Here is a 13,096-nt window from a genome sequence, read left to right as displayed (position 1 = left end):
AGATGACAATACGCCAATTAGCACAAATGGTAAGTTCCGACAGTGCCTACAAGTGTGCCTACTGGCCGCTAGATGGCAATACCGGCTTCATATGTATACACCCGGTAGTCATTGCTGAGTTATATAATTTCAATTGGTGTAAAAGTTTTAACATGGCATAATGTTTACGCATTTTTTCATTTATTAATATAATTCTATGCGTCTGCCCCCACGTCGAAAAAGTTAGCTACTCCATTTCTGTGAATAATATTTGATTTTTCCGAATAAAGAATAGTGGAATTGAACTACAAAGTATGAATTTTAAAACAAAGAGTGCATCAATCTTGAGCAACAGCACATTCATTGTGAAGAAAGCAGTTGTATGTGAAACAAATATTTTAGAAAAAAGAAGAAAAAATTATGATTGTCTATGATTGCAAATATTTCAGTTGAAAATTCTTGAAAATTAATTGGTTAAAAAGGGCTGCGAATTGCATTGTCTTTAAATGTAAATCTTGAAAATAAAAGAACTTGCAATTCCACATTTTTCCGATCAAAGAAGACCAAAGTAAATCACCCTTTAATAGTGATCACCTCCAATTGATGACCTTTCATTCTGACACGATGAACGCTTCTTCCAATTTCTAAAGTTACATAAAACATGGCTTAAACTTTAATTTACTGATATAATTTACAAAAAAATGTTTAAAAAGATTTGTAAGTCATTCAATATTGTCAATAATGAAAGTAATCTTAAGGTATATGCAAAATTTACAAAAATCTGAATAGAAAGTAAATGAATTAACAGATTTTCTTTTTCTATTTTTTTAAATCTTTTAGTTATTATGTAATGAACCTAATACAGCCGATTAAAATTAAATGCCCTAATATTTTGATCATGTTTGATTTATCTCTGCCGGCTTTAATTCTCTAACATTAGAAAGGTCAAGTGATACACGGCAGGCATTGGGTTTTTAGTGTCGTCGGAAAATAACACTTTTGACCTCTTGCTATGTCATGGAGTAAGGGTCTGCACCAAGATTCGTTTCAGCATGCCGAAATTCACGGGCGTGATCTAAGAATACACGGTCAGCAATAAGAAGTAACTCCACCAAAACCAGTCATATTGGAAAAGTGAGCGCGCGAAATGAAGTATATTTGAAACATAGTAAATGACATAAGCGAAGATATCAAGTAAAAGTTGTAAAAAGATAAAGGAATTGTACAATTTCTAAATCAATGAAATTAGTTTCAAAATAATGCAGTTTCTGCCATAGATAATATAAAATATTAAAATAATATAACTTCCAATCCTTGTAATGTAGAAGAAATACGGAGAAATATTGTTAACATAACCTGTCAATTAAAATATATTATACTGAAATTATATACATATCAATACAATACAATGATATACATGTTATTATGAATAAAAAACGATCCTTGTTTACGAAAATGTAAATAAATGAGTGAACATATAGCGAGAACGCGGGTGAACGTGTGATACGAGATCATTAAGTGATAATTTCATTAATAATTTTTCAAATATTTAAAACGATACATGTTTCAAATTCTACAAAAATGATCTTTTTACTTTAAAATAAAAAAGCACGGAAAATTAGTGGTAGAGGCAAAGATATTTTGTGAAGTTGCTTTGCACAGGAGCGTCCAATTTTCCATGCTTGCCATGGGCGCTATTTTCTCTAGATACGCCGCTGATAACCAAGATGGCTGGGTGTGGTGGAGTGCGAATGGCGACGAAATTGGAGAAGGTGATGGCTAAACCGTCTATTCTTAGATCATGCTCACGAGGGTAGTTGGCTCCATCCCAGGTCATAAAATGGATCATATTTTTAATTAATGAAAAAAAAAAACAAGAACGAGACCAATTTTCGAATTTTTTAATTACATTGACTAAAAATAAAGCCTGACGAAGCGCCTTAAAAGAACGAAAAACTTCTCCGATGCAAGAGTAGATGGTATCAAAAACTTCCATTGAAGAAGTTTACTTGTAAATATCAATATCTGGATTACATCTTGAGCACGGATTTAAATTCGGCGTACCTGCTAATTGACAAACGCGTCTGGAAAGACGCAGCATTCTACCAACGCTGCCTGTTGATGGCCTGGATTGATTTAACTAGTTTTCAAATTAGAAACGTTTTGGGTAAATTTATTTGCGTTATATTGTTATATTGTTATACTGTTAACTGTCTTCTAAAATATTGAAAGAGTAAATCCATCATAGAATTTAATTTTTCAAAATTCAATATTCAAAAAATAATCCATAAGAAATGTTCTCAAATCGATTTACAAGTTAAACATACCAAAATGCATTAGAAGAATATAGTGGCACTAAATGTACAAAATGACTAAATTAGTGCTAGCGAAAAGCTCTGGATTCAACCTATCATAGACTTATCATTTGTAAACTTATTTAGAATCATTTAGGATCATTTAGCAAACTAGAGATGATTGGAAAAGAAGAGTTTTTGTACAAGGCCGCCGAGATGGCGGCCGAGATTCTTCCTCTACATTCTCATATCAGAGGTGAGGAAAATGCATTAATGCATTTAGATGCCTTACTTCTAAAAGCTTAAGTGAAGAAGGCAGAGATTAAAAGTTCGGCCAACAGCTTCTCGAAAATAAAATGGAAGGAAACTTTTGCAGAAATGTAGAAAATCAGATCCTGAAGGCTTAATTCAGGTATTAAGGGTTCTATTTTCGCTTGCTAAAGCTTAGTATGCCGTGACAATATTTTACTTCAAAAAGTTACAAAAGGTAGGAGCAGAGCGTATGATGCACAATGACGGCCCTAAGATTTATTTACTACCATACACGAGTATGTCACTGTAACAGTGCTAAGTGCAAACCTACCCTACTAAACACTCTTATAGAGATATAATCAATTATCCAAACCGAGAAGTGCCAAATTTTTTGGATTTACTATTTTTGGACAGAAGTTTCCATTGCACGCTCGAGGCCGAGCATCGGTCTCCAGGTCTTTGAAAAACGAACTATATTCGTGATGGAATAAAGTACAATAAGCACTTACTTGAATCTAGAGCGTCATAAGAAAGGGATCTTAGAAAATTTAACTACAGACAGGCCTCATAAACGCAATAGATCTTGTATGAAAAATCCCATTGTATAAAGATAACTGTTAAAAGATATCGTATTGATAGTATCAAACTGACAGTTCCGAGTACAGAACATTACTTTAATTACGCAACAGTTTACAAGGAGATATTTGAAGGTTTGAAAATAATCACAAAACGATTTCTTTGTTTTCATTTACATGATTGACTGTTCTCTGAAAATATAGTAAATCAATAAATGTCAGTGGACTCGTGGGCAATTCCGGTGCGACAGAAATATAGTGTATAGTGGCCTTCATGATGTCGACAAGGAAATAAAACCCACTGCTCTGCAGTAAAAACACTGCTGCAATGTAAACTGACTTATAGCAGCATCGATAGTTTTATTAAACAAAAATATTGAACTTTACTAACTTACCTCTCCATGTAAACATACCTATTAAATGAAGTATTTCGAGACCGTTGATAAAATTGTATATTTTTCTCATAAAGCCTTCCATAAATATGACTTCAGACAAGCAAATACACATATACTTTAATTTTGTCGGAAATGCTTGCATCTCTGAAAAGTCATGTAGTTGCATAGCTGTTGAAAAGTCGAGCAGCATATGAGTTAAATTAGGACATTTGTTGGCCAGTTCGTGCAATACGGTGTGTGTGATAAGTTCTATTGGAAGTTCAATATATCTTAGTGAAGAGCCAAACCGAGTGCTATAAAAAAAGTGAAAATTGTTAATGAAAGACTTGCAAATGCCAACTCGATACAAAACAAAAATTAAATTTTACAGGAGGAACAAAAAATTTTCTGTGATAGAATTGAAATATCAAAAGATAATAGCATAGAATCATCTGAGCCTCAAGAGTTCTATACTAAAGCTATGAAAACATTGATGATAGAATTGTCTGATAACAAAGGGCGAGAAATAGAATTATCTACATTCAGTTAACCATCTCATAAATTTTAGAACTTTTTATTTATTGGCAAAATCAGACAGAATGTAGTAGTGTTATTCCAGTTCCTGAATATCAAAATTGGTAGGGGGTTTAGTACTTTTCAGGAAACTAGTAAAAACTTAGTGTTTAAGGCTACAATGGTTTTTAAACATTTCCGAATTCAGGCAGTACAGTATTTTGAATTTTGAAAACCGACTTCTTTAAAAATATATACTTTTAGGAGAAATTAATTCTTTTACGACCTTGGAGCCACTGAATTCATGCGCACCTATCTGAACAATAAAGCGATATCTATTTGATTTAATGCAAAGGAGTATGTGAAAACAAAAAATGATGTATCGTTAATGTTATTTAAAAAAAGAAATTAAATAGTGAATAGCGTGAAATGTTCGTTGTAAAGTAAAAATTATAATAATAATAATAATAAAATGTGTGCTTTTTGGTGGTCCACGTTGATGTCGCGATAGGGCTTGAGCTTTTCTCTCATGACTTTGACGGCTTTGTCGGCGGTAGCATTGCTACTGACAGAGTTTCCCATGCCAAATAGGCTGATAACGAGGAAAAGAGGGACTAAGTAGAACACCAAAACCCATAAATGAAAAATGGAGAATATTTTTAAGATTTTGAAATGCTTGTCGCTTGCCGAGGATCGTCGGCACGCCCCTAGAGCCACAGCTGGGGGCCACAGACTGCAGGACGGTGGCGATGGTGAGCTGAAAGATGGTCAGGTAGATCTCACTAATCAAACAGCTGGCCAGCGAGAACATCTGCGACAAACGGTAAGCAGTGGAACATCAGCTGTGCCCGCTGAGGATGCTTTAGCTAGCGTCAGCTATTTGCAGACAAGCACCTCGACAGAAATACCGTGGGATAGCATCAATTAGGATACCACAGTGAAAGAGGAATTGGTGCGTATCTATTCTGAAAGTGCGAAGTTTGCAACGAAAATGAAAAACAATACAATTTAAGAACGAAATTTGCTGCAAAGTATCCTAATATACAAACAGTCGCACTAAGATATCTTATCGCTCAGGTGAAGAATATCAGGACTAATCTACATGTTACGGAAGACCGAGCAATCGAAATTAAACAACAGGTTGATTTGGCGTGGAAAAACGACGGCAATGAAAATCAGTTAGAGGAAGCCGCGACGAACGGTCAAGCTGGAGCAATTGATGTTTTTCCTCAACCTTTTGATGATCCAACACCACCACATCCTCTAAGGGTGGACGGCCTTATACAACCAGAGGGAGAAGCAAAGGTTTAGCAACCAAAAAAGCGACGAAAATGGACATACCATATGAGCAGAGATGTTATGCGCCTTTATGTTTTGGCAGAGAAATGTGAGGAAAGTGTAAGGAGAGGACATCATAGACTCGTTTTACATAAATACCCAGAGCTAGCCACGAAAATAAATGAGCAGAATCTGGCAGATCAAAAACGCTTAATATCTGTGAACAGACGGAGACTTGATTGATGTTGAAGGCATAGGTTCTAGTGATAATGAACACCATGTACCGGATCCATTAGAACCACATCCGGATATTACTAACGATGATGTGGATAGGGAAATCGCAGAAAAACTACAGCACCTTGAAAGAAATTTTGGTTATGCTTTACTAGAGTTCAGATATATAGAACCAACACTAAGGCATCTATTGCCCAAAATGAACATCACAAATGATCTGCGGGCTAATAGCACATCTGGACAGCAAGGTTTCACTCACGTATTTAAACGTAGCACAAACTGCATTAGAGGTGCAAACTCTTGTATACTCAGCAACTGTGGCAACTATTAGAACGTTAGGCTGGAAAACTAGGCCTACAAATGCAGTTTTTGTCCCAGCAAGGGATCGAGATCCAACATAAAAGATCAGATTGGATATAGATGTCAGCAAAGTAAGGTAGAAATTGGGTCGATTACCTCAATATAAAAAGGAAATAGAACCAGAAAGCTGATGAACCTGGTTACTAAAATCATACTCCCTCGGCACATCGAGACATTAACACCATCAATATTTGATGAAATTTTAGACTCTCAGCGACAGAGACTTGATATTCTTACTGCCAGACAATGCGTGGTTCAAACTGGAGGAAGTAAGGGCAAGCAATAGCCCTGAAATAAAACTGACAAACATCAAAGCTTCAGATGTTTCAACGGTCTTGAAAAGGGCAAGTAATTGGAAAGCTCCAGGTCTGGACACGGTGCACAACTTCTGGTACAAGTACCTGACGAGTGTGCATCTTACTTTAGCAAGGTGTTTTCAGAAGATCATTGAACAACCTGATCTATTTCCAGGATTTATGCTCCAGGGTACTACGTATATGTTACCAAAAAAACCAGACGCTCAAAATCCATCTGACTTTCGCCCCATAGCCTATCTTCCTAACAATTTCAAAATTTCTTACAGCTGTCATTTTAGATAAGGTATATTCTCATTGCGGCGAGAATGACATTCTTACAGAAGAACAACAAGGATATTGTAAAAACTCGCAAGGCTGTAAAGATCTAGTCTCTATAAACGCTGTTGCCATGACTCAAGCTCCTAAGCATCAAAGGAAAAAGGAACTTACACATGGCATACATTGACTACAAGCAAGCATTTCCTTCCATACCGCATGAATATTTGCTAAAATTCTTAAAACTTTACAAAATCTGCCGACGCATTATAGACTTTCTAAGTCATGCGATGAGGCCCTGGGGTACAAGAATGAAGTATTTTGGTCATGGACAACCAAGGATAACTAGATCAATACGCATGTCTGATGGGATCAGAATTCATGAAAATGAGGATGATCATCAAGTAACCCATCTTCTTTATATGGATGACCTAAAGCTGTACGCTAGTTCAGCTCAGAAACTGCAGCAAGAGATGGATGTGACAAAACAGTTTTTTAATGATATCCACACATTATCGCATACATGTGTTAAATCAAGACGTGGTTCAATCGAGCACATTATTGATTGCTGTCGCGTAATGGCTCAGAAAGAATACACGCACAGACCGAATGATGTAGCGGGCATTATACATCAACGACTTGCCCTGAACCTAGGACTCTGAAAAGCATGGATGCCTTTCTATGCATACATTCAAGTGCTAGTTTTAGAAAGGGAAGATTACATCTTATATTAGGGTATTACTATCCAAACGAGTCATTACATCCGGGTCAATCGACCTGATATCGTGAAGCGAGAAAAAAAAGGTGGAAGAGTCTACTTTATCGACATTGCTTGTCCGCTCAACCGAAATTTGCAGTCAACCTATACAACCAGCATCCACAGGTACAGCGAATTAAGGCATGAATTAAAGACCATATGGAGGAAAGTGAATCATGCATCTATTCATCCTGTTGTGATTTCGGCAACAGGTAATGTGCACACTAGATGCATTAAGCATCTTGAACATTTAGGAGTCAGTAGGGTATTGGTAACAGCTCAGAAGTCGGTTTTATTAAACACCTTTGTATTATAAGAAACTTTCTTGACCATCAGGAAGTAAGCGTCTAAAAATCCGTGGAGTGTCAGATGGTATCTCCAAGAAAGCATCCAGATGTGACTGTTGTCACCTCCAGCGCTCGTGGCCACTCGTAATTGTATACGTACAACATCACTGAATGAGGTTTCAAGCATCGTATTAAATTAGTCGAATTAACTTATAACATTCTAATCTCATCAGTCACTCGACTTAGTCCTTGTCTATAAAGTATAACCATTTTGACCCGAGTAAAAGTTTAATAAAATAATAATATTGTTATGCAATATAATAAATAAGGAAATACTTGCTAGCATTTTCTTTATTTTTTCAATAAAAACAGGGATCACGTCCCTACAGTGGAAACCATCAGAGCAATCACGTCCCTACAGTGGAAACCATCAGCTTCACAACGAGCACTACTACTTCGACTTATAGAAGCAGTGGCACATTAATTTTAAAGACGGTTGGATCGGCTATGGAAAATATTAGTTCCATCTATAGGTACAGGATATCGTTCCAAGAACTCGAATTTACTTTCAAGTTGCATGTTAGGGTAGCTAATGAACGTTATAATGCTACTATGTGTCCAGAAACGCTGCTATTGCTACTTCACCTGTCTAACTTGTATTAATAATTTGGAAGGTATGGGCATAGAGAGAATTGACAATATATCTGTCCTTTTGAAGAGTAAATTGATTTCTATGAAGAGGCTTTTCATCTTTAAAGTACAGGTCCACTAATTATTCTAGTGTTTTCATCATGAACAAGGTCAAGCTCATCAGTCTGAAATGTTTTCTCATTGCTCAGCATGCCCAAAATATTGAGCACAATGGACCTACTAAGGGCTGTAATCTTTTTTGAATTATGCAGAGAATATTTTATCATCTCCTGTAGCTTTAAATCGTTTAAATTGTTGAACTGAATGTCTAATTTTTGAATGTGCCGCAAAACGACTAGCCATTTTCCAATCTTCAATTCTGGCTTTAAAGGTTAGTCCTCCTGAGGGGTATGGCTGATGGGTCGACCCCTCATTCTTATAATCTAACTTCGAGCTTACAAAGTGTACCCTCATCGCATGCTCAAGAATTTATATTTCCCTTGCGGCAATTTGAATCTGATTATTATATCTTGTTAAGGAAGCCCTGTGTAAGTCCCAATTTCCCTTAATTTGAGCCGTTTCCATCGTGGTACATCCCGATTTGTTTTCTTAATACAAAAAGGACAATTCTCCTCATACGCTTTATTCACACCTTTTTTATAGACCGTCAACAAAATTTTATTTGTTAGATAGACTTCATTCTGCCTGGTATTGCGCCCAAAAATACTGCTGAGATTCTCTAGTGCATTACTTTAGGAGGACTTATCTAGGTTGCACCATATCGAAATGTTTCTCCTATGCCGTTGTAATTGCCTTGTACAGTAATAAATGTCCACACAAATGAGGATATCACCGTATAGCTCAAACACCTGTGTGCTTAAACTCAAAGAATTTAAAGGAAAGTATTGACTGGTACTAATATTTTCTTTAACGGGTCGTGATGGATCGATCATTGAGACAGCTGGCAGAGGTCATTGAAAGTCCAAAAGGGTTCTCAGGGTTCTGTTTGGCCAGAGGTTGGAAGGCAGTATGGCTCGAAGAGAGGGGATACTTGGTTGTTACTGATCTATCAAGGCCATTCAGGCGAATTCCAGATGACAGAGAAAAAGAGTACTTCGGGGCAAGTGGCTTTCGAAACATAAACCTAATTGGCCTCTTTGCGAGCTGTGGCGTCAAGTCAGATGCCAAAAGGGGTCGACAATTCCTATTTCCACCCGTAATTCGGCGTTGCAGTCAAAAGAGAGGAAAATGGTATAACACACGGGTGTGTTACTTCTACCTAGACCGTTCACGCCTCCATTCCAACTCACCGCTTCTTGAGAATGAAGGACATCGGCTCCGCCGCATGCAGACGTTTTCTCAGCAGAGAGCACTCCCCAATACTGAGGTAAGACACAGTCGAAGTTCTGCGCCAAGTGCGGCTACGCAAAGCACAAATTTAACAACTGCTTTATAAGTAAGACGTCTTTTCTGAGAGATATCTCATTTTTGTTCACTTTTTTTATAACTCTCCTATGAATTTTGTAGGCCTTTTTGAGAAAGGGTCGTGTTTACCCTAATGAATAGTATGTTGAAGAAACAAAATAATTCACTTATTCATTTACTTTTTCGCTCATTAGGATAACTCGTTAAATAACGTAAATTCAATTTGATTAACTGTTTTGGGTTAGGTGTCATAAAGTTGGTAAACTTATACTGATATATTATCAGAATCGCATTTCGTTGGTGATAGGATTAATCCAAACTAGTTGAACCCTTTGTTACATTTTTACGAGCATTGGTACTACAATTATTTTTTGCCGGTTGCTTTTAACTTGGTGAACATGTTTTTCTTCAACATCAATAAAAAAATTTAATCTGATAAGGAAACTTGTGCAAGTTACAAAATTTCATTATGTTATTTCTTCATATATTTAAACTCGCTCTCATGAAAAAAAAAACAATTGTTTGGAAGCTATCGTTGACTACTATCGCCACTTTTATTTACATCATATTTACAGATGTGAATAATACGAAGGCCTGAACATCACACTTTCTCACGGTTACCTTTTCTCACAAAAACCGTCACTTTTCCTCACAAATATCGTCGTTTTAAACAAATATCTTCAGTTTACGTCATCGTTTTAAGATTTAAATTTTACTGACAAAGATAGGTTGTTAATAAATTTTAAACGTTTGATACATATGTACTTAGCTCATTACATCTTAAATCAGACCCGCCCAGGCAGAGAAACTTTCGTCGAAACTGCTCATTTTCCAGATGAGATTTTCCCACCACCACTAGCCCCTACTCACTGCTAGAAAGGCGTGGAGGTGGCTCGTAGCGCGTGCCCTGCTATACAGATTCGAGAATACAGTACCGCAGATACGTTCTGAAGTAGTTGCTTTGGAGCGACTAAATCGAAATGTAATTTTTTAATTATTGTGCTATGAAATGTACTTCAAATGAAACAGAAATATTTAATATAATTTGATTAATAATGCAACAGTTGAAAAATATGAATGTTAATCATATTATTACATTGCGATTGCTTACATATAAATGTATTTAAATAGTTCTAATTTTTATGATGTATATTTTAGAAGCTCTGTATTTTTCGATATAATATTTTTTTGAAAATCAAAGATATTTTTCTGAGTTGGTGATAATGGACGTGAAATTTGATAATCTAAGTAACATTTATCAACAAGGCGGGGGATTGCGATAAAAATGTTGAATTTCTGTTTTAAAAGCGGTCTTTATTTTCAATTATTTATAGTATTTTTAATTTCTCACAACAAACGAAAACTACTCTCGAGATATGAGAAGCTATACGTTTCTCATTAAATCATAATAAATTGCTGAAATATCAATACTAATAAGTTGAACTATATTATGAGCGTGTGTACAATTTTAGCTAAATTTTAACTAAAATTTGATGTACATAATTTATTATTTTCACTGTATCAAAAAATAGCATTCCGAAAATTTCCTTTTGCAAAGTGTGTTTAATTCCATTTTTCAAATTTTAAGATTTTTAAAATAAACCTATTTTCCATGAAACTGTGGGGTTTTTAAGATTTATTTTTAACCTTTTTTACACAACCTACTGTGTACTTTTATTATTAAAAAGACTTATTCAATCGTTTACTGCTAATATATTTATTACTTTAATTCAAAATTACCTTATTTTTTCTATTTTATTTAAAAATCAGACGCCCTCAAATACCATCCCGTACACTATACATCACTAAATTCGCCCAATCCATTTCAGACAACGATGAATACCCTAACTATCAGGAGCTGAGCAGTGGGAACTTCTGGTGGAACATGTGGCGATTGAGGTGATTTTTCATATCTGGGCAGGTCTGTCTGAAATATCCTCACAAATGTTCTTTCTGATTATAATACCATCCTATGGGTTGGCTAATAAATTAAATTTTCAGCATACCTGATTAATTGCAGAAGATTTTCCAGTGAGCCAACATGAAGGCCGCTAATTTCTGGTCTCAAAGATACATATTTCCACAAGCGTGTGTCGTATGCGATTTGACGCCATCTTTTACAAACACGTGCCATACTACAAATTTCTCGATGACTTAAGTAACTGAAGATGTTTAAAATGACCTTTTCCGGCAATTTTTCTATAGTCTGAAATAATAAGGTATTAAAATTTAAATTATGAATTTGAGCCGAAAAATTTTTATGAGCCCCAAATAGAAGAGTGGTGCCTCTAAGATTAACAATTACTGCAAGAACAAATAATTTTAGGGGCGATGTTCTAAAGGTGAAATTACATTTTCTGTATAGGGCTCCTACCTTAGAAGTTCGGCAAAAATGGTTCGTTTCTCGGTGGCTGGGTATTTCTATTGTCCAAAAAACAATTTCAGCAACATCTCATTACATGCTTGCCAAATTTCTTGCTTGTCAAATTTCATACTTTACAAATTTCTCACAAAGAAGGCATTATTGATTTTTTAAGACCCTTTATCAGAATGGGGTTTACAAAATTAAATCTTACGGCCGAAGAGTTGAATATTTTTGTCTAATCTTTTGCATACGTAATCTTACTAGTATTTTCTTGTCCTGCACAAAGCAGCTTTTTAGTACAACTTCTACTATTATTATTGTTCTAAACAAGCCCTGGCGGATTGAGTGAACGAAAAGGATACGCTACAGAGTAACCTTATAGTATACATATAGTATCCCTTCCGTATCATGAAACAAAAACTGAAAAAAAAAAACAGGAAGATGGGCATGTAACTTGTTGCAATTCGCATTCTACGTTAAATTTTCCATTAGAATCTCACGGAGTAATTGCAATATTTTTTTGCAGCCTTAAAAATGAAAAAAATACAATACCTGTCATTAACAGGGGCTGAAGGCGACTTGAAGCCGCCTTCATCAGACGTTGTGACTTTTTTTTTAAATTTGTAACGCTATATAAAAAACTGTTTCAATTAGTCCGTGGCATTTTCATGGTAAATTTAACGTAGAATCTAAATTGCAAGAAGTTAAATAACTATGTTGCTGTTTTTAAAAAGTTTTTTTGCATGATTCTTATGGTATATTTGGTTAATACTATAAGGGTACGCTGTAGAGAATCCTTTCCGTCCATTTTGTTCGCCAGAGAAAGAACTACACAAGTGATGCTCAGTGTTATTTCTCTTTATGTATTTTCGCTGCTTAATCCTAGAGCCTTTGCTAAGTAGGAATTCGAATATAGCATGCCATACAATGACGAGATTCTAGTCTAGGTCTAGGACTTTTTGGAGAAAATTTTTGGAACGTAAAGGTAAGTTATAAATGTCTAAATATTAAGCTTATGAATTGTATAATGTATTTTCTCACAGTAATGTTCCATTATTTTTTCGATTGACGACATTTCAGTTTCAGGAAATAAAAGAAACTTTTTGAAAGGGGGAGGGTCGGTAAGGCCGGTTTTTGGCCTAATTTATTTTTGGACCAAAAAATCTGAAAAAATCATGGTAGTATCTTATAAGTATCCCGA

The 13,096-nt window shown here is 35.5% G+C and overlaps 1 protein-coding gene across 7 annotated transcripts in view; it reads right to left on the bottom strand.

Annotated features, from left to right (window-relative positions):
- LOC117175154 (F-box/LRR-repeat protein 7) overlaps positions 1–13,096 on the bottom strand; it is a 505,186-nt gene that overhangs the window by 203,968 nt on the left and 288,122 nt on the right. For all 7 annotated transcript variants that reach the window (XM_033364744.1, XM_033364748.1, XM_033364741.1 and 4 more), the window contains 2 exons: positions 11,537–11,736; positions 3,514–3,788 (listed from right to left, as the gene is read on the bottom strand). In XM_033364744.1, the coding sequence (XP_033220635.1) occupies positions 3,514–3,788; positions 11,537–11,664 (403 nt within the window). In that variant the 5' untranslated portion in view covers positions 11,665–11,736. The remainder of the gene's footprint in view (positions 1–3,513; positions 3,789–11,536; positions 11,737–13,096) is intronic.

Source organism: Belonocnema kinseyi, chromosome 6, assembly GCF_010883055.1.
Source record: "Belonocnema kinseyi isolate 2016_QV_RU_SX_M_011 chromosome 6, B_treatae_v1, whole genome shotgun sequence".
Lineage (NCBI taxonomy): Eukaryota > Metazoa > Arthropoda > Insecta > Hymenoptera > Cynipidae > Belonocnema > Belonocnema kinseyi.
Note: the sequence above shows the minus strand (reverse complement) of the source record. Positions and strands in the feature narration are given on the sequence as shown.